Source organism: Chanodichthys erythropterus, chromosome 12 (genome assembly GCF_024489055.1).
Source record: "Chanodichthys erythropterus isolate Z2021 chromosome 12, ASM2448905v1, whole genome shotgun sequence".
Taxonomy (NCBI): Eukaryota; Metazoa; Chordata; class Actinopteri; order Cypriniformes; family Xenocyprididae; genus Chanodichthys; species Chanodichthys erythropterus.
The window spans coordinates 27,640,258-27,662,759 of NC_090232.1; the positions used below are offsets into that span (position 1 = coordinate 27,640,258).

The window sequence follows — 22,502 nt, forward strand, 5'->3', positions numbered from 1 at the left end:
CATCTGTGGAACAGTAGGTGGCGCTGTGCTGAAACTTCTCAGGTACCTTCACGACCTTCTAAAGGTCATACATACCAATTTTTGTGAAGATATGTCAAATTGTTTAAAAGATATCGCAATTTATGACAAAATTCAAAATGGCGGACACGTGATTCATCCAATATTGACAGAATCGGTATCGTCGGATTCGGCATGATCCATAGACACCAAGATCTTGATTTTCTGACAAACTGTTCAAAAGTTATTGTCCAAAATAGCCATTTTTCATATCTCATGACCTGTAGGTGGCGCTGTTCCCAAGTTTGGCATAGACCCTCAGACCATGGTTCTGATGAAGGGTACCAATTTTTGTTTCGATTGCTCAAAGTTTGGCCGAGATACAGCTTCTATACTAATTTTGGGTCGACCTCGTTAACTTCGTGACATCATAACCTTTGAACAAAGATGAATAAAAAAAAATCTGTTCAGTCATTTCTGTGCGGCTCAGTCCAAAGATAATCTGATCAAAGATTGGACAAAATTGGACAAATTTTGAAGGAGGAGAAGCGAAAAAAACAAATACTGTACTTTTCAAAATGGCCGCTACTGTAATGGGTGGAGACTTAATGTAAGAAGTTGAATAGCATCAGCATGAAGAGACGAATCAGATGAACTAAATTTAATTTTTCTATGACAAACAGTTCAAATGTTAAAACCGTTAGAATGTTGAAATTTTGAACTGGTGGTGGCGCTATAGAGTTGGTTCTAGAGACTCCAAATTTGGTCCAATCACTATTCATGAGCATCTCTACAACTGTGCCAAATTTCATCATTTTCTCATGTTCCGTTGATAGGGCTGCCATAGACTCCCATTCGGGAGGAAGAATAATAATAATAAAAGGGAAAACGTACAATTACAATAGGGGCTACAGCCCCTTCGGGGCTTGGCCCCTAAATAGGCTCTTTTAATTATATTAATATTCTTATGCTTTCAGTACTTGCCATTAATTTCAATCATAAAACATCATGGTTAAAAAAAAAAAATCTCAGCACTTAACAATGCAAATTAATACATACTTGATTTATCAGTAAATAATGCAAATATAATTAAAGCAGCCATTCAAAGACACGTCCCACAAGAGTTCAATTGCACAAATGAATTCACACACACTTAGACAAAGTGCTATGCAATTCCACATTATTTAATATAACTTTAATTTTACATTCATTTAAATAATACTTTCATTTAAACAATCATTCACTCTATTGATTAGTTCAAAAATGCTGGTTCAGAACTGAAGGCATAATATATGGGGATCTAATGAACTTTGCGTTTATTAAAAAAAAAAAAAAAAAAAAAAAAAATGTGTACTTTAGCTTTATTCTTACTGTATATCTGTTTAAATCGTTGAACATGACATCACATATGAGATATAAGACTGTCTCTGTGATTTTGAATAAGATTTGCCTGCTGTAATGTCCCCTGCTGCCACGGAGCTATACACTGAATAATCCATTTTTATCAAGCTAATGGTGCTCAGCTTATAACATTCCTCTTGCTTCTAATGCAGACCAATTACAGCTGATGTATTTTCACATAAGCAGTTCTTATCTTTTTCTTTTGACAACTCTAACTGCTCTAAATCAATAAGTCAATAAAATTGCTATTTAATTGCACAAATTTACTATTTATTCCATATGATTTGATAACTCGCATGAGCAGTTTATGCAGTAGGGTGTGTGTGCCAGCTCTCTGTTTCTCTCTACCACCAGATCACAAATACCCACAAGCCTTTGCTAATCCCCAAATCTTCCCCAGGGAGCCGTTATTCTCACAGACAGAAAAATGATCATAACGCTCTTGTGGAATCAAGTGCAAGTAAACCGATAGTTCTGAGAGGTGAGGAGACTCATGGAGTTCAAACAACCTCTCCTGTGGCTTTACTTCAAAGGCTTGTTCTCCATGGTTGTCCTCAAGGACCTACAAAAAAGCTGCATTGATATGTGCAGCAAGTGAAGGCAAAAGGGTGACTTGTTAGTCTTGGGATTGACTGAGGTTTAAAAGCCATTATGAACAGATTCCAAAAGGAGTTTCGGAAATATTTAAACACTTCATTGAGTAATTCTTAAAGTGCCCTTGTGGTTCTTTACCGAGAGCAGTTGTCATTGCAAGCTGTGCAACAGAAAATTACTTTTTATGATCATTCAGCCTCCTGAAATACATAGTATGTTTAGTGTGCTTTTCATCTTGAGAATGAAAGTTGACACCATCAAAGTATGTTTATTAAAGGTGCTATAGAGGATGTGTTCGACGACTGAGAAACCAAAGACTGTTATTGAGTTTTTGAAATGAGCGAATGCCTAAGAACAACCCCCCTCCTTCACAGCTCATTTCGAGGGAACGCCTCCCAAAACTCGTGCAAGAGTATTGGAACATGAGTGTTTGTTTACCACCGGCATTCGTTGTATCGTGTTAGTGGATTCATTATGTCGGACTCACTGCAGGTAACTCATAATCTGCAGTTGTTACTCCTGTCTCCTGACAAAAACATTGTATGCGGCGCCTGTGGAAAGTTACTGGAGCGCGCACGTCTCTCACAAGGAACGTCATGGCAGTGATTGACAAGCCAGAGGGCCAATCGTTTACGCGATGATCGCGTAAACGGTTGGCTGATGTTTTTAAGGCCCTACCTCATGCACAGATGATGTTTATTAATATAATTCCTTTCAGTGCACCTAATAAATAGTCTTATCAGTTAGTAAAGACAGTTTCAAGTAATATTGCAAAAATGTTTAAAACAAAACATCCTATTTAGCACCTTTAAACTGAACATAATATTGCATGCCACAAATGAAATGCTATGAGGAAAATTGTCAAAAGAAATGGTGTCAATATGCTACATTTTAGACAATGAATGTGTTGAAAGAGCTAGAAATGAGAAAATCAGTTATTGCAGCCATCCATCTTTCTTTAAAAAGCGAACAGCATCCTGGTATCCCTCTTGGTCCAGTGCCTTGAGTCTGGGTAATGAGGGAGGAAACAGGGCCCTGTTCAGCCTTATAATGTTGTCCTTTGTGAGCTAAGGGTGGAAAACGGTTGAAATTGACATAATAGTTTGGAAGGAGATTTATATTTTAAATGTTTACAATGTTAAGTAGTACAGTTCAACTATGAAAGTTCGACTATGAAATAAAAGTAATAAATAAGGCTTACTCAATGCTAACAACTTACCATAACGCTCATGTTGGCCAATCTGAAGTGAAGCTTACTTATGCCCTTATGTGTTGGGGAAATATCCTGAGGGCCGCTAAATGGTGACACTGTTATTGTGCGCCCAACAGGAAGAACAGGAAGACAGTTTGAGATTCCGCCATCCATCCATTTCTGAGGAAATAAACATTCTTAAATAACATATATACACTCACCAAGGCTGCATTTATTTGATCAAAGTACAAATAATAACAGTATGTGCAATATTATTACAATTTAAAATTTTCTATTTTAATACATTTTAAAATGTAATTTATTCTTGTGATGACAGAGCTGAATTTTCAACATCATTTCTTCAGTCTTCAGTATCACATGACTCTTCAGAAATCATTCTAATAAGATGATTTGGTCTTCAAGTAACATTTCTTCTTATTATCAATGTATAATTGTGCTGCTTAATATTATTTCGTGCAAACCATGATACATTTTTATTTTTTTCTGATAAATAGAAAATTCTAAACAACAGCCTTTATTTGAAATATAAATCTTTTGTAACATTATATAAATGTTTTACTGTCACTTTTGATCAATTATTTTAATCATTAATAATTAATTGAACAAAATACTTTGTATAGTTAGCAAATCAATCACACTGTACATCAATATCATTTGTTGAGAAAAGCCCAGAAAATAAAGATGATTCAAGACATTTGGTCTCATTCACCAAGCACAAATTTGTGTGTGAAATGTGCGTAGGAACGATTTTAATAAATCACGATTCACCATTTTTTTTTTACTAAAAATCATTCTAAATTTATGACAAAATATACGAACTGAAAGCACTTGTATGCAAAAAAACCCAAAACAAAACGCTTACTCTCTATGGCCTTATAATCGTGTTAAGAAGTTATATAAATATGAAATTTCATCCTAACAAGACTATAATTATATTAAAATGTTACATTAATTGTATTATAATTCGTATATACAATTATATAATAAAATTATTTAATAAATACAATTTAATCTTAAATAAATTTCATCATATACAGTGATTATGTTCAGCTGCGAAGTTTCTCTGAATAACGCAGATATACACATATGTACATCTGGCTCATGAGAGGTCTGTAATCTGGGTCTGTATGAAAGGCATTTATTGTGAGAATGGCACGCTTGGCATTGCTCGAGGATCAGGCGTGAGCGTGTCTTTAAACAGCCGCATGTCTAACGAGAGTGACGTAAGCCTGTTAGTATAGTGTGTGTGGAAAGCCCTTATATGGACATAGTTTGGGCGTGTTTTATGCAAATGACTAACCTTGTGCGCACGGCTGCTTATTTAGAATACTCCAAATTCACTAAAATAAGAACGAGGTTAAGAACAAATTCTTGTGCATATGAAAGTGTTGTGAATTAGACAGAGATTTTTCGTGAGAAGTTCTCCTGTGCGTACAAATACTAAATAATCCACGCAATTATTAGTGAATGAGACCCAATACATTTTTGTCAGATGAGCAAATAAAAATGCCTTTAGTAGTCTATATTTCTATTTCATTAAACATAAGACTCAGTGGCCATCAACCTTCAGTAATTAATTTTACAAAGAATTTATCTGTCTGAGATAAACTTAGAAAAACACAATATATATTTTGTAGATATGAAGCTAAAAGGAATGATAGGGATGAATAACAGAGATGCACAAGGATGTGCACATTTGTGTATGTGGTAATAGAATGGCCCATGTAGCTTTTACTATAGTATTTATTTAATAAGTTCAAAACAATTGTCAATTGGTTTTCAAAAGCATATTCTTTGTACAAATTGCCATTGGCTAACATTACGAATTTTAATGCATAGAGTCCATTTTAATGGACAGATATTTAACTCTTTCTAAATGCATGATATATATATATATATATATATTTTTTTTTTTTTTTTTTTTTTTAATGAAGCAAAATTGGAAAGATTGTGTTCTTTTTAACCTTTCTGATTTAATAATCCATGCAACAAAGTTAAAGGTGTTTACTTTGTTTAAACTGTACTAAATTAACATGTTAAATCAAAAGCAATGCAAAACATCAATATACAATTTCTGTACGCCCCTATTATGTTAATATACAGTAATACAACTTGGCTGAAAATACCACAGCTTTTGGCTACTATAGTTTTATCAGACCTCTATCACTGGAAGGGGCAAGCAGAAATCAAAGAGTTGGTTTGCTCATTCATCTAAATAAATCCATACAGCAGCTCTCAGCAGAGCCACAGACAGTACTGGAGCCAAGAGAGCTGGTCATATAAGACACCATTACCTGCCCTTGGAACTCCACTGGCTTCATTCCAGCGTAGACAGGCAGAAAGCAGCTGGCCAAGAGCACCTTTAAAAACAATACAGTTATAATACATCAGTACAATGGACAGACCGAGGACTAGAAGGTTATAAGGGTAAAAGATTTGTAACAGTGCCTGTGGTAAAGAAAAGAAAAAAAATCAATGATTTTTCTTACATGTTGAATAAAGGTCAGTACAATACTGTTGTCAAAAGGACCGATCGCGATACCAAGTCGGAACTTAAATTTTAAAAATGCGCCGCTTTGAACGCTGTTGAGCGGATTCGTAAACACCTCTGATTGGCCTTTTGTGTTCACACGCTCATCAGATATGTCTGTGATTGGGCATTTGAAAGCAAACAGAAGTGTTTTGAATTTAAAAAAGCATCTTGAAAGCAGGAGTGTTTGAAAGCAGGTGTCTATCAGATACATTTTTGTACCACCTTTGCTACAGTATTCTGACTGATAAGTAAAGCTTTGCTGATCTTCTTGTAGCCTTCACCTTTCTGGTGTAAAGAAATTATTTTCTTTACACCAGAAAGGTGTAATTATTTTCTTTCTTTTGTGTTTCAAGACTTCTTTGAAACACAAATTAAGATATTTTTAATAAAATCTGAGAGTTTTTTTTTTTTTTTTTCCTCCCCTGGAAAGCAACAAAATCACCACAGTCAAGGTCCATAAGCACCAAGCATAAAAAAAATCAAGCATCATAAAAATTACAATTCAACAGAATATGCTTAATAGTCAAAGGAACTTTACATGAAAGACATAAAAGAGGAACTTTGCCCATTAATAAAAACCCATGGGTAAGTCTTGAGTACACCTAGTGAAGACAACTTGATCATGTCTTGATTTGAAATGATAAAAGGTACTTCTTTTTATACTAGGGTTTATTTCATACAGCTCATTATTTTTATTTTCATCCCATTCTTCCAGAGTAGTAGTAAAGACTTAAGGTGCGTCCCAATTTGCGTACTTGTGCACTATTCTATGACGTTTTTAAGTATAAACAGTGCGAGTAGTGCGTTCACACAGAAAATTCCAAAAAGAAAAAGTGCACTTTAAATGCCCAGATGATGCACTAAATTAATGGAAAAAACGAAGTGTGGAATGTTGGAAACTTCGTGCACTCGACTGTTGCAACTTAAATTACATAGTGGAGGGGAAGGGAGGATCGGACTCTGTTGTTAAATGAAAAAATAACCTTATACAATTCATGCACTACATGGATGCATAAGTAGTGTATAAGTACATAGTGTATAGTGCGTCATTTGGGACGCAACTATAGTTAAAATAGTCAACGTGACTAAAGTGGTTTAACTTTACAAGACAAGAACACTTTTTGTGAGCAAACACAAACAAACAACAAAAAAAAACCTCTATTCAACAATTTTTCCTATTCCCTGTCAGTAGCTCCTACGCAGTTGACACATCACAGAGCTTCTGTGTTTACGTCTGAACTCCAGCTCAGTATTGGCAAAGTCCCTTTAAGTGTTATTCTGTAGTCTTTGGTATTGGCCGACGCTGTTCAGCACGACGCATGTGTGTGATGCTGACGCAGGAGCTGGCCAATACACAGTCAGTGTTCTGATGTAGAACACAGAAGTTCTGCAATGTGTTTTCAATGTAAGGCCCCATCCACATGGAGACGTGAATACGCACAAATTTTGTTTAGGCGTTTCGTCCACACGGATCCGGCGTTTTCGGAAGGTGAAACCGCTATTTTTTGAAACCGGGTCCCAGAGTGGATAAATCTAAAAACGGCATGTTTTCGTGTGGACAGCCTATCCGTACATTTTGTGAAACGATGATGTCATCACCCCATGTGTCAACCCTAGTCAGCTGCCGCTAACAGCACAAAACAACAACAACAACAACAACAACAACAATAGCAGACTCTATTTGCTTGTGATGCTGCAGAAGCTACTGAGCCAAAATAAAGCGTTATTTCTAAACTTTACTATAGTTTGTATACAGCGCAAAGTCTAATTCGCTGTTTTAAGTGTATCTCTGTGGCAGAATTACAGCACCACATAATGGTCTGGCATGAATAATACATAGTTTTGAGTCATTTCAGTGGTTTCGTGTGGACGCAGATATTTCTTGAGATGAGGAAAAAAAAAAAAAAGATCGGATAGGGTAAGCTCTGGCTTCGTGTGGACGTAGCCTAAACTGCATAGGAGAATGACAGGGTAGAAATGAAATTGTTGAATAAAGTCTATTTTTGTTCTGCTTTTGCACACAAAAAGTCTTCTTGTCACTTCATAACTTTAAGGTTGAACCACTGTAGTAACACTGACTATTTTTTGACAATGTCTTTACTACTTTTCTGGACCTTGAATGTGGTGATTTCGTTGCTTTCTATGGGAGATAAAAAACCTCTTGGATATCATAAAAAATAATATCTTAACTTGTGTTCTGAAGATGAACAAAGGTCTTAAAATCTTCATAACAGAGATTTTTCAAAAATTAGCTACTTCAACATGGTGTAACGTATCAAAGCTGTTTTTAAAGTCTTCGCTGAGATGATGAAAATGCATTTACTTAAAAAGCAGCTGCAAATGATGTATAAAATACACATACTCATCTTTGCACCAATAAAATTAACAACACTTTTTTTACTACCAAATTATATGTTATCTAATTAATTTATCTTACAGTTGAATGTTTTCCTCGACATCTTGTGATTTATGCTATAGTTATAATTTCATTTTGGGTGAACTAAACCTTTAATGCACCCTCAAAAAAAAATAATAATAATAATTTTACTTCAGAAATAATAATTAAAAAAAAAAAAAATCATCAACATAAAAGAGGTATATTCAAGTAATGAACTGCATTTTTAATGTTTTTTTTTTTTTTTTTTAAATATATATGTATAAATTAATAGTACAAAAAGAAAATAATGCAAAATAAAATAAAAAGTAATTGCATCATTGATGCCAAAAAGTGTATCATTATGTTAGATGGACTACTGAAGCACCAGCACAATTTGTTCTTTATTTCAGATGGGAGTGAATTAATGAACTCTGCAGCAATTTTCCACAGCAGTAGCTCTGTCAAGTGATGGCACTCATGATGTGGCTAATTGAATAGGCGAGTACCCTTTGGGTTGTGGGCACCACTTGGGTAGTTGAAAGATAAATCATTTGTCCATTGACCTCAGGCTTGAATACCTTAATGAGATCTTCCCTTGAGGTGAAGCTGGACACCATTCTGTTCTTGAAGGTCTTTGAGTGTGTTATTGAAATATGGAGGCGTTCATTGGCTAACTGGTGGGCATTGGGTGGGAGGATCTCTTCGATGCCCTCCCTAGAGGAAAACCAAAGGACAGATGCTCGTTTGTAGTGTTTGCATAATTAACAACCTCAGTGAAATCCATTTTTCCCTCAACATCATATCGTAATTACACAATCTGTTGGCCGAATCACTGAGGTAACGCAGGAGAAATAAGGAAAGAAAAATCCACTCAACGTTCCATTCCAAAGATATTTCATCAAAATTAAGTCTGCTATCCGCTCCAAGCGGTGTGTCAAGATTATCAGAAGCCCTCAGAGGTTTGTGCACATCACAGATATTTTTCCTTCAACAGAAAGAGAGAAGAAAAAAAAAAAGTCCACTGTTTCATATGTCAGCAGTATCTGCAATTTCACAAGTAGCACTGAGGAGGTGACACATTTCTGCATCAGAATGGCACTATCTACAGACCATTCAAAGCTCATTCTACTGGAGCCAGGAACAGTTCTAATCAACCCCTTGCATCTGAAACTGTCTTAAGAAAATTACTGCAATAAAGAAAGAATTATCAATGGAGCTTGTGCTTCAATGCACATACTTGTTAAAAAGAGTAAAAAAAAAAACACACATTTTGTTGCCACAGTGGTCTTGGAACATTTTTACATATGTTTTGGCACCATCCTTCCATCTCAGTTTTCTGGAATGTATGTTAATTTCTAATTGTATGACATGATTAAATTGTCTGTAGTACCCCATTCATGACTGCACCTTTTAAATGGTAATTTCTCTTTTCTCTCTAAATCAACACAGGATGCTGGTTGTCATGCAACGGAAGCACAGAAATATAAATATAAAAGTCATGTGTCCTGGCGCCAGGCCTGTTCTCATTTCATTCCAAATGCATACTATTTTTTTCCCCTTTCTGTTGAACACAAAAGGAGACATTTTAAATCATGCACTGGTTGTTGTTTTTTCCCCATGTATTTTACAATTAATGGAGGTGTGTTCCATTTGACTGTAAGTGCCCTTCGAAGTGGACTTCAGTGTATTCTCAAGAGAGATACCATTCTGAAGGTAGCATATACACTATTTAGATAAAAGTAATAGGACACACCTCTTAATTAAATTCTGTTTTTTTAAACCAAACCCATTGCCAAAGGTGTATAAAGCCCCTAGCCATGCAGACTGCATTTACAAACTGATTTGAGTTGTTCTGAAGAACAATTCAATCATGGTACTGTGATAGGATGCCACCTTTGCAATAAGTCAGTTTGTGAAATTTCATTCTTGCTAGGTATTCCACGTAGGTATTCAATTGTCAGAGGTATTATTGGAAAATGGAAGCATTTAGGAACAGCAGCAAATCAGCCTCAAAGCGGAAGACCAATTAAAGTCGCAGGGACTATTCCAGCTGTACTGTGCCCCGGTGCACAAAGCAAGGTCCATAAAGATATGGTTGGATGAGATTGGTGTGGAAGAGTTTGACTGGTCCATACAGAGCCTTGACCTCAACCCCATGAAAACACCGTTGGGATGAACGGAACAGAGATCGCCAGGCCTTCTTGTCCAACATCAGTGCCTGACCTCCTCACAAATGATCTACTGAATGAATGAGAAAAATTCCCAATGAAATACTCCAATACATCTTGTGGAATGCCTTCCCAGAAAAGTGGAAGCCGTTATAGCTGCAAAGGGGGGACCAGCACCGTTAATTTATAGCCTATGTATCAAGAATGCAATGTTGTCACAGTCCCTGTTGGTGTAAAGGTCAATTGTCCCAATACTTTTTAGTCCAAATAGTGTATGTTTAGTTTGAAGGACACTTTAAACAGGAAAGGGAAAAAGGGAGTGTCGTTTTGAGACATTTGGAAGTGGCAAGGAAAATGTACCCACCTGTCATTGCGCATCACTCCAGTATGGCAAGAAATCTGACTAAAAAACACACCATGAAAATAAGTTGAGGATTCAGCAGTATTACGGAGTTTAATTGACGGTGTGATTTGTAAGTGGTTGTTCTTGAGAAAAAAGTGCAAAAGATTACAAAAGTTACAATGCAAGTGTCCTGATTACGGTTAAATTTATTTTCATAACGAAACAGACATTTATCATTCAGTTTAGCACTTTAAAATATGACAATTTATATTGATTATACTAAAGGTCCGCTAGAGGTCGCCTATTCAAAACAAAGGCGTAGCTTGATGACGTCAAGTTTGAGCGAGGAATCTTGGGACATGTGGTCTTCACCTCACAGCCGGTGGAAAAGAATCAGGATAGGACTCGGGCAGAAATCATGTTCATGGATGCGATTATTAAAGGTACAATATGTAAAATTTTTGCAGTAAAATATCCAGCTGATTACAAACAGTATCTCTAATGTTTTCAACTACTTGTAAATCATTAGAAAATTCCCATTCTAAACAGTGACACGGGGCAGTGCAGTCGCCTGTCAATGACGTCAGTTACCTTTGTTACCGTCTTTACTGACGTAGAAGCCACATGACAACAGTGCCGTGGACAAATGCGGAAGTAGAGTCTAGCGTCCAGCAAACCACTAGCTCGCTTCAAGCAGTTCCTTATTTACTTCTTGCACGTTTTATGGTGGATTGTGTTACTTTTTTATGGAACATTATTACTGTTTACCATCTGCCGCTGGTTCTGTCGACAAGGACAGCTCCCGTAAACTCATGACCAGAAAAGCGGAAGTGGCGCTGGCGACTGTGTCATAATAAAAGTCCCGCTGCTCGTGAGGCATGTGTTGATCAATCGCTCCAGCTCCTCGTTCAGCTCCCGCAACACTCGGTCCTGCTCTGCTTCATACTACAGTAACGTTAATAATCGCATCCGCGAACATGAGTTCTTCCAGACTCCAATCCCTATTCTTTTGCACCGTCCGTTGAGATGGAGACCACATGTCCCAAGCTTCCGCTCTAAAACTTGGCGTCATCAAACTACGCCTTTGTTTTGAATAGGCTTCTAGCGACTTCTAGCGGAAAAAATATCACAGATTGTACCTTTAACGTTACTGTAGTATGAAGCAGAGCAGGACCGAGTGTTTTGGGACCTGAACGAGGAGCTGGAGCGATTGTTAATGACGAATGCAGCATGCCAGCGGAACCTATCATGCCACAGTCGCCGGCTCCGCTTCCACTTTTTCCAGTCATGAATATAAGGTAATACAGCGCTGGATATGACGCCACTGACAGGCGACTCCCTCACATGTCCCGTATCCTTGGTTAAAATAGCAATTTTCTCACGATTTACAAATAGTTGGAAATATATTCTAAGTACTCAACTGAACAAAATATATAACACTGGCCTAGTGTTTTTTACTGCAAAAATCTTTCATATTGCAGCTTTAAAACATTTATATTGATTGTAAGTACACATGTATATTAAATGAAAATATGCTAATTTATACTGCATTTATTTACAGAAGGATATCTCAAACACGTCTGTGTTTAAGGACATTGCAGGGTGTGAATGCATTTTGTCAAGTGAAGTGAAGTGAACTTCAACAGATATCTCATTCTCAGGGAGAAGAAAGCTGTGAACACTGCATAGAGACCCTAATGATTGGAACACTGCTTGGAGCTTTCAAGCTTCAAAAGGGATGCAAAAGCACCCTACAAGTATCAAAAAAGTGATCCATATGACTTCAGGGCTATAATCCAAGTCTTTGATAGCTTTGTGTATGAAACAAACCAAAATCGTTATTTAATTCAGTGAACAATAACTGCAAATTGATTATTGAGTCACTGAGATGAACTCAAGAACCAGTTCAGTGCTATTTGTGAATGAATCGTTCAAGCTAATTTTGTGTTCCAGATTGAAACATATTGAAAGGGACAGACTCAAGCAAATGGTTAATGACTTTGACATCACTACTGTGTATGTATGTTGTGAACTTACAACTTTTGATACTTTATGGTGTTTTGCATACTTTTTGACGCTCTAGTCCCCATTAATCTTAATTACACTGCAAAAACTGAACAGTACATTATTTCAAAATTCTTCTTCGATGTTCCACAGAAGTAAGTCATACAATGTTTGCTAAATAAAAGCATAGCAACACTAGCAAATAAAAGAGACTTTCAACCATTTGCAATTAACTTGTGACAAGGAGTTTCAGGTGCAGGGTAATTTTGATCCAGCCTCAGAACTATCTATCGCAATATTCTAACACCATTTTGAAAGTGAATTCAATTTGAGTGAAAAAAAAAACAGCTGAGTAGGATATCTTACCAAGACAGCCTTTCTGATTAAAATTCTGCATGGAGGAAAAAAGGTTGCAAAAAACCCCTCGGGGGTTAATTTCAACCAAGTGATTCATTTTCGTTCGATCACAAAATGATGTCTGCAAGCCGCTTTTACCTCAGTTCAAGCATGAAGTCATATCCTGGCGTCACAGCTCCAAACCTCTGACTTCTCACATTACTGGCAAACCTGTAGGTGAATTCCTTACAATGCTGTGAGAAAACACAAAGCCAGAACATATAGCTCTCAGTCAGTTATATGTGTGAGCCTTGGTGATACAACTGTGAGAAATATGTAGTTTCAATAGATCTGTTGGCTTGACAGGGAACACATCAATCTCTTTCAAGTCTGAACAGGTTAGTTTATTTTCCCCAGCACAATGAGGGACACTGCTGTTATGCAGTACTGTTTGAGCTCTGTAAATAAAAACAATGGATATGTCTATGTTGCAGTTTCACAAAAGGGTACAGCAGACATTCATATATATACTCTAGTGAAGCTCAGACACCTAAATCTCATAAAATAGCTTCATTATTTACACAGTGAAGAACCATGCTATGGCTTTTTTATATTAGTGATGCAAGTAATTTGTACAACAAAACATTAAAGATTTCATAAAATCTATTGCCAGTACTGCTCATTGCTCATTTTAGTTGCCTTCCTCGTGAAAAATAATGTCACTTCATAGAAGGTGATTTCAGGATGTCATTAAAGGTTTAGTTCACCCAAAAATTAAACTTCTGCCATTAATTATTGACCCTCACATTGTTCCAAACCCGTAAGACTTTCAATTTAAATGCAATGCAAATCAAAATCTTTTTGATGAAATCTGAGAGCTTTCTGTCCCTCCATAGACAGCTATGCAAAAAAAATAAAAAATAAAAAATACTAATTTGCGTTCCGAAGATGAATGAAAGTCTTACTGGGTTGAAACAACATGAGGGTGAGTAAATAATGACAGAATTTTCATTTTTGGGTGAACTAACCCTTTAAAGGACTGGCTTTAGTTAGCTGTAGTGGGCGGAAATTCTACTTACGAAAAAAAAAAAAAAAAAAAAAAATGGCGCCGCATTCGTTCCTTAAGTAGAATAGGAAAGGCATAGGACATACAGCGTAAGCTTTTTGAAGAATACGGAGAGCGGAAGCACGTGCAAGGCAATCATTTGTGTTTATAAAACACATACAGTTTTTTCGAAAATGACAGATCGTTTTGCTAAATAAGACCCTTATTCCTCGTCTGGGATTGTTTAAAGCCCTTTGAAGCTGCACTGAAATTGTCATTTTGACCTTTAATTGTTTGGAGGCCATTGAAGTCCATTATAAGGAGAATAATCCTGGAATGTTTTCATCAAAAACCTTTATTTCTTTTAAATTTCTTTTAGACTGAAGAAAGAAAGACATGGACATCTTGCATGAAATGGGGGTGAGTAAATTATCAGGAAAATGTTATTTGAAAGTGAACTAATCCTTTAAGGACACTGAACACAGAAGAAAAAACATGTTTTAATATATTTTTGTAATAAATTGAAATCATTACCAATTAAAATAATATACTCAAGAAAAAAAAAAAGTGTTTAAAATATATAAAGAAAATAAAAAAGAATGTATGTATGTATGTATTTCCTAAATGTAAATGTCTAAATGTTTTATAATACAGACAAATAAACAGCATTTTTAAATGAGCGATGGCACTTAATTTTTTAACACATTTTACAATATTTACATTGGTTGACCAGAATACTGTTTTAACATGTTCTTGGTTGTAGATGAATAGCTTTACCTGTAGTTTATCAGGAGCAGTGATCATTATAGTGGCCGCTAAAGAACCAGCTGAAGCTCCAGCGCAGGCTTTTAAAGAGGACAGCAGCTTATCTCCGTGTCTCAGTAACGCGCCTACTACTCCGAGATGATATGCTCCTAAAAACCCAGCCCCAGAAAATGATAAATTCACCACCGTCATACCTGACCTGAAAACAGATATTTTCATTTTAAATATTAGTATTGAAATCTGTGTTGTTTGGCTTAGAGAGTCCAGATAGAGATACACATTTGTGTACAGTGTATCCATATAATTTCTGCGACCAACCAACATAAGGCTACAGTTGTTTAAAACTATCTTCAAAACTATCTTCACTATCTTTCAAATCTGATAAAAGTAAGTATCGAAAATATGCATGTAATAAATTCTCTGCCAACTTAAATCGTTCAACGTCACTTACTTCACATTACTTGCTTCACAATTTGTACTTTCAGGGGAGGAGTTTTGTTTGACAACAAAGCAAGGCGCATGTGCTTCCAGCTTCCGCGTTTAGACGTTTCAAAATAAAGGTCATTCGTTAAGTAACGTATAATGTATAGTCAGCCGATTGTATAGTGTGCTGATTATGTGAACCACCTGTTCGTCTCACATTATGACACCAGGGGCTTAATAGTATTAATAGTATTTATTATCTGTATTTTTTTTGTTGTTGTTTTTGTTGAAATTTGATTTATAAACAATAATTTAATATAATAAATTGTAGCTGGCTATATTTAAATATGTAAATAATTCAATATTCAGGATGGAACTGTATCTAAAATTACTCATATGGGTTGTAAATATATACTGTTTAAAAATTTGGAATTCATAAGATTTTTAAAAATGTTTTTGAAATAAATCTCTTAAGCTCACCAAGGCTGCATTTAATTGATCCAAAATACAGTAAAAACACTGATATTGTGAAACATAGGGTGCCATTTAAAATAACTGTTTTCATTTTGATATATTTTAAAAAAGGCAAAGCTTGTCACATAACCCTTGCTGTTTTAATTTTTATTAAAAATTATTCTATAATTAGCCTAATTAAAAAAAAAAAAATCAAAAGAACACTATTTTGATGAAATAGAAATCTTCTATACCATTATAAATATACTCACTGTCACTTTCGATACATTTAATGCATCCTTGCTGAATAAAAGTTTACATAAGAACGTAGGGAAGAGTGGAGTAAGATGAGCCAGTGGATAAGCTGACCCACCCCCTGTATCTTGGCAACTGACAATTTTATTGTCATGTGACCATATATTTTAGAATCACCCATCATTTCTGCCACGGACTGAGAAAAGGAGAAGCACATGGGAGGAGTGGAAGCTGCTTATTTTTGTTATCTTTGTTTTTGGCTTGTCAAAGTAACATAACAGATGTAATGGCTGTTTCATCAAAGCAAATTTGTCCAGGTCTAAAATATTTATGATGCATGTTGGTGATTTACATATAAAACCATGCAAGTCATTTAGCTAAATATTATTCTGAATTGGTAAGCTAGCTAGATTTTCCTAAAATGGCAGCTATGGGGCAAAGTGAGCCAAATTATGTGGGGTAAATTGAGCCATCGTTTTAAGTTACCCCACCATAAGGCACTAAATTTAAGTTAAATCTGAAGTATAAACTGGTGTCATTTCAATGTAATACTACACAACTGGTTTAGTTTATCTTTATTTTTGAGTTTTCCCTTATCTTGAGGACCACATAAGTAAAAAAAAAAAAAAAAAAAGGCTCATCTTACCCCACTCTCCCCTACTAACCCCAACGTTATTTATCACACATGCACAAGTTACACATTTGGGTCAAAATCACTATAAAGTGCCTTGGGTGTCCTCATCAGAATCAATCATCATGAACAATGCAAAATAATGAAATTCTGAGGTTTTATAATAAATGACCAAACATTTACACACATAAGTACAGTGATAAGAATATGAGTACAGTCTCCTTCAATGTATTTCTCTAATTTTTACCATTTTCTTTGATTGAATGTATGTGATTTTGGCACGTCCCACACACTGCTTAGCTAACTGTGTAAACAGTGGTTAAATGACTTTTTTTTATATATATAGATATATATATATATATATATATATATATATATATATATATATATATATATATATACATATATATATATATATATATATATATATATATATATATATATATATATTCTTATTGTCCTAATTAAGTTGTTTGATAAAACAAGTCCATTTGTTCATTTATATTCTATTTTCATAATGATATTAAACATTTTGTACATGTCCTTGAAACTGCTCTCCACCCTGTCATTATGGGGTTACTGCTCCTTTAATTAAGAAACCTGCTGATGTACTCAGTGACATCCTTGGTCTTTCTTCAATGTAGGTTAAAACATCTGCTGCAAGTACACTAAGAATCTACATTTCCTAATTTTTATCATATTGTGTTTGTAGTTGGATTTTGTCAAGCTTAACATGTCCACCCTGTCATGGAGAAATATTAATTCATATATAAAAAAAATTCAGAAATTCAAAATATATATTTTAAACAGTACAGTCAACTTGCTAACTGAAGGTACACCATCTGTTAAATGCTAACTTTAGCCAAAAAATGTCCACCCTGTCACCAAGCCTTCCATGTCAAACAACACACATGTTACATGACAGGGAGGACATGTGGATAGTTTTTGCCACATTGTGATAATGTTTTTACTTGGGCATTAACTTGGTGCAAGTAATTATGGGAAAAATTACACGTTGAAATGATTAAAGCATTTAATGCATCCTGTCCCGGCCCAGAAAACTGTACGCCATCTAACATTGAATGCAGTTGCTCATTGATAAACATGATTAGAATGCAGTTAGAATATGCCTAAAGTTAAATTTACGGAGGCAAAAAAACACCCTGTATGTTTTTGTCTCATGTTTACATTATGATATAGTTCAGCTATCACACAAACAAAAATGCAGTTTTTACCTGACGAATATTGATTTTATACAACAGATACATAAACAAGAAGTTATTATTGTGTTACATTTTGTAAGATAAACAACCTCAGATACTTTGATCTCCTGAGATATGGATGGCACAAACACATACAGTCATTTGTCTCCGCACCCCACAAAGTGAAGTTGCAGGAAAGCTTCTTTCCATCCTGTCCTTCCTTCACATTTGCTCCTTCTCCCCCACTTCCTCCCCTTTACACATTCTTCCCATCACTCAGTTCACTTAAAAAGATAATATACAAATTATAATGTTCTGTCAATGCAAGTGAATTAACAGTCATGTTTGGTATCGTTTGAAATTTAGAGATACTCTTTGGTTGCAACTGTGGGTGTGCCCCTTTCCCAGGGTCCTTCATCCAAACTACCTCCTGTTTCACAGCAAGGTCCGAACTCCCTAGGTCTGTTACCCTAGTAAATGCAAATTCTGATTGCAAGTTCATGCCCCACATTGGGGGATGTTTTGTCTTGGTCTGAGTATTTAAAGAAATGTTGTAAAAGGCTCGGGGCTATTCTGTATTCAGATGTAATTGGCATGATACATTTACCTGACGAATAAATTGTTGCATTTGATTTTATTCTGACTTACTCTGAAATTATTGACTTCAGTAGATTACGATGTATCCATTGTTACCGCAAATCTGCGTCAGGTTAGTAACGGACTAAAGTCCAGTTTTGAGTGGAGTGTAGGGCACACCAACTGTGATTTTAGAGCTCAGACTAACACTTGACATTAATTCAAATGCTAAAAAGGGAATTTCCGATTAGGACAACAAAATGTTGATCGACCAACCTTAATAGGGTGAGCCTTACCTCTGTTTAATGTAATGTTACTCTAGTTAAGTGTACATGGGAAACCATGGCATAACCAAACCAAAGCTAAGAGAAGTAATATTGGTCGGCTTATCTGTAGTAGTGGTTGTGACCTCAGACTAGAGATAGTGTTACTTTAATTCAAGTGTATACAGATCTATGGGACTAAACAAATACTTTTAGATAGAGCAAGCATGAAAGCGGCCTTTTAAACAGTATAGTCGATTACCTCTGTCTAGTGACCAAGACTGGCGAGTTTGTGATCGTGGGCCCACATAACAGATGATGCGAGGACCCTGTGCGACTCTGAGAACTGAATGAACGAGTACAATAAGAGTAAAGAGTTAAATAGAATAATCAAATGTATAGCTAAATTATTATACAAATGATCAAGAATCAATTGACATTCTTAACTAAATTCGAGGTCATGATAAAATGTAGTCAGATAAAAGATTACTTGGAATTAAACTACTTTGCCTCACTGAAAAGACCGAACTCGCAAGAAACCTTCCCCGTCCTGTGGGAAAGCACCCTTGGGCCGATTGGGCGGGCCTTACAATTTTAAACACAATATCGTCAGTGTTTTTATCGTCATCTGTTTTTGATCTATTTCACCAACAAAAATATTTCCAAACAAGCAGCAGAACTGTTGTGCATTTCATCACTGAATGAATCCTTGGTTTTGAACTAATCAAGTAAACGGTTTTAGTTTCATATTTAGAGTATCATTGCTTAAGGGTTTCTTATTGTTCCTGTTGTTTCTCTGATGTTCCTGTTCTCTTCACTCATTATAGCATTTGTCCACCGTGTCATGCAAAGGTCCACCCTGTCAACTTATCTACCCTTTCATCTTTTATGAAAATAAGCAAATTATTTTAACAAGTTATCACCATTTGTGTGATTTCTACACATATATATATATATATATAAATGAAGGCCAATTAGTATTGCTTGCAAGTTTGATATCTTTGTTGTTAGATGTTATTTAGAAAAGAAAGTGCAACTTATTTTATAGGGAAACAAATATTTTTTTTTTCAGTTTCATTATTATCTAAAAAAACAAAACAAAAAAAAAAAACTACATTTTATAATCACTATGCAATGAAAATGTATTTACCATTTGTCCATGACAGAATGGACATATCTTGTGGTTTGCTCGTATATTTCCCGCTTGCAGTTAATTTATAAAAAGTGCTTGACCAGCATGCATTTCTAACAGCCTAAGGTCTCCTTAATACAACAAATATAAAGTTAAATGGAAAATCTCAGCTTTTTATTTTGGAAATTGTGAAGTCTCAAAGGAACTTTATGGTGATTTTGACCCTTTTATTTTTTCCGCTTGAAAAGGTAAATGAGTGTAAATGTCATGTGTAAAGAATGGGGGGGGGGGGGGGGAAGAGTCTGTTTTTGTCAGAATTTACATCTGAATTGTGAACAATATATCTGCACAAAAAATCTGTTTCTGTCAAACTTTGTCACTCTGTTGGGACACCCGTATAAGAAAAAGGTTTAAAAAATGTAAACCTGTCCCTCGATTCCTCAAATCTGATTGGTTGATTAGAATGTTATTCCAGGAACATCAAAGATGTTGATCCAGGAACATGTTGTACTTGGTGAAATCATCAATTTCATGTCAACCTAAGGACAATCCTAATACATATGAGACATAATGGATAAAATGCCATGCAGACAAGTGTGAAACCTAAAAAGCCTTCACCAACATTAGAGCAAAGTGAATTTAGACTGAGTGACTAGCATTAATTTATGACTGCAAATTACTCCAGTGTCTCTCCCAGCCTTGGAATAAACAGATGTAGTGGTGTATTATGTTGTGCAACCCCTGAGATAAAGACATCTCATTAGTTATTAAGAAGCACAACCTTGGCTGAGATTGAGAGGGCCTTTGTGGTTTAATTGTTCTTGTCCTGACTTGATTACCTCTTCATTGCTCAAAATCACAGCACAAGCATGCCAAGTGTGTGTGTGTGTGTGTGTTGGTACACTCATTATCTGCCCATGTTTGAAATATCCTTAGCCGTGTCCCAGATGCCACACTTAATGCGGACTTTTGGTCTTGTGGTGCATGGGTTCTTCAAGTGCACAAAGCCACAGTGTGTCTCATTTGTCATTTTAGATTTCAGAATGGTGCTCGTGAGCTTTGTTGGGGAAACTAAGCTGTAATCAGAAAAGTTGCTATTTACAAGGGTACTTAAGGGGGAAATATGTTTTTAATAAAGAAAACATATAGCCTGTAACCTTACAGTAATATAAAGTGGGTACGGAAAGTATTCAGACCCCTTAAATTTTTCACTCCTTGTTATATTGCAGCCATTTGTCAAAATCATTTAAGTTCATTTTTTTCCCCTCATTAATGTACACACAGCACCCCATTTTTACAGAAAAACACAGAATTGTTGACAGTTTTGCAGATTTATTAAAAAAGAAAAACTGAAATATCACATGGTCTTAAGTATTCAGACCCTTTGCTGTGACACTCATATATTTATCTCAGGTGCTGTCCATTTCTTCTGATCATCCTTGAGATGGTTCTACACTTCATTTGAGTCCAGCTGTGTTTGATTATACTGATTGGACTTGATTAGGAAAGCCACACACCTGTCTATATAAGACCTTAGAGCTCACAGTGCATGTCAGAGCAAATGAGAATCATGAGGTCAAAGGAAGTGCCTGAAGAGCTCAGAGACAGAATTGTGGCAAGGCACAGATCTGGCCAAGGTTACAAAAACATTTCTGCTGCACTTAAGGTTCCTCAGAGCACAGTGGCCTCCATAATCCTTAAATTGAAGACGTTCCTAGAGCTGGCCATCCGGCCAAACTGAGCTATTGGGGGAGAAGAGCCTTGGTGAGAGAGGTAAAGAAGAACCCAAAGATCACTGTGGCTGAGCTACAGAGATGCAGTCGGGAGATGGGAGAAAGTTGTAGAAAGTCAACCATCACTGCAGCCCTCCACCAGTCGGGGCTTTATGGCAGAGTGGCCCGACGGAAGCCTCTCCTCAGTGCAAGACACATGAAAAAAACACCTGAAGGACTCCAAGATGGTGAGAAATAAGATTCTTTGGTCTGATGAGACCAAGATAGAACTTTTTGGCCTTAATTCTAAGTGGTATGTGTGGAGAAAACCAGGCACTGCTCATCACCTGTCCAATACAGTCCCAACAGTGAAGCATGGTGGTGGCAGCATCATGCTGTGGGGGTGTTTTTCAGCTGCAGGGACAGGACGACTGGTTGCAATCGAGGGAAAGATGAATGCGGCCAAGTACAGGGATATCCTGGACGAAAACCTTCTCCAGAGTGCTCAGGACCTCAGACTGGGCCGAAGGTTTACCTTCCAACAAGACAATGACCCTAAGCACACAGCTAAAATAACGGAGGAATGGCTTCACAACAACTCCGTGACTGTTCTTGAATGGCCCAGCCAGAGCCCTGACTTAAACCCAATTGAGCATCTCTGGAGAGACCTAAAAATGGCTGTCCACCAACGTTTACCATCCAACCTGACAGAACTGGAGAGGATCTGCAAGGAGGAATGGCAGAGGATCCCCAAATCCAGGTGTGAAAAACTTGTTGCATCTTTCCCAAAAAGACTCATGGCTGTATTAGATCAAAAGGGTGCTTCTACTTAATGCTGAGCAAAGGGTCTGAATACTTATGACCATGTGATATTTCAGTTTTTTCTTTTTTAATAAATCTGTAAAAATGTCATCAATTCTGTGTTTTTCTGTCAATATGGGGTGCTTGTGTGTACATTAATGAGGAAAAAAATGAACTTAAAATGATTTTAGCAAATGGCTGCAATATAACAAAGAGTGAAAAATTTAAGGGGGTCTGAATACTTTCCGTACCCACTGTAATTTGTAATTTGATTTAAA

The 22,502-nt window shown here is 36.1% G+C and overlaps 1 protein-coding gene across 4 annotated transcripts; it reads right to left on the minus strand.

Moving 5' to 3' along the window:
* Positions 1 to 1,103: 1,103 nt before the first annotated feature.
* Positions 1,104 to 15,255, minus strand: pnpla4 (patatin-like phospholipase domain containing 4). 4 transcript variants are annotated; one of them, XM_067403237.1, is made up of 8 exons: positions 15,228 to 15,255; positions 14,789 to 14,975; positions 13,126 to 13,220; positions 10,648 to 10,686; positions 8,694 to 8,829; positions 5,500 to 5,565; positions 3,212 to 3,364; positions 1,104 to 3,059 (listed from the first exon to the last, which is right to left on the minus strand). In XM_067403237.1, exons 2-8 carry the CDS (start codon positions 14,966 to 14,968, stop codon positions 2,928 to 2,930), a joined length of 801 nt encoding a protein of 266 aa, XP_067259338.1. In that variant the 5' UTR covers positions 14,969 to 14,975; positions 15,228 to 15,255; the 3' UTR covers positions 1,104 to 2,927. The 4 variants fall into 4 exon arrangements, with proteins under 4 accessions (XP_067259338.1, XP_067259336.1, XP_067259339.1 ...); XM_067403238.1 differs by having other exon boundaries at positions 1,105 to 3,059; positions 14,789 to 14,925; positions 15,228 to 15,252; XM_067403235.1 differs by lacking the exon at positions 15,228 to 15,255 and having other exon boundaries at positions 14,789 to 15,203.
* Positions 15,256 to 22,502: the final 7,247 nt, after the last annotated feature.

What these genes read in the sequence shown, in the direction of transcription:
- pnpla4 (XM_067403235.1), bottom strand. Translation starts at nt 15,100, where the DNA reads ATGTTGGTTGGTCGCAGAAATTATATGGATACACTGTACACAAATGTG. An exon ending in GACTTCATGCTTGAACTGAG is followed by an intron (nt 10,687 to 13,125) that starts GTAAAAGCGGCT and finishes TGTGTTTTTTAG; the next exon opens with TCAGATTTCTTGCCATACTG. An exon ending in GGAGTGATGCGCAATGACAG is followed by an intron (nt 8,830 to 10,647) that starts GTGGGTACATTT and finishes GTTTTCCTCTAG; the next exon opens with GGAGGGCATCGAAGAGATCC.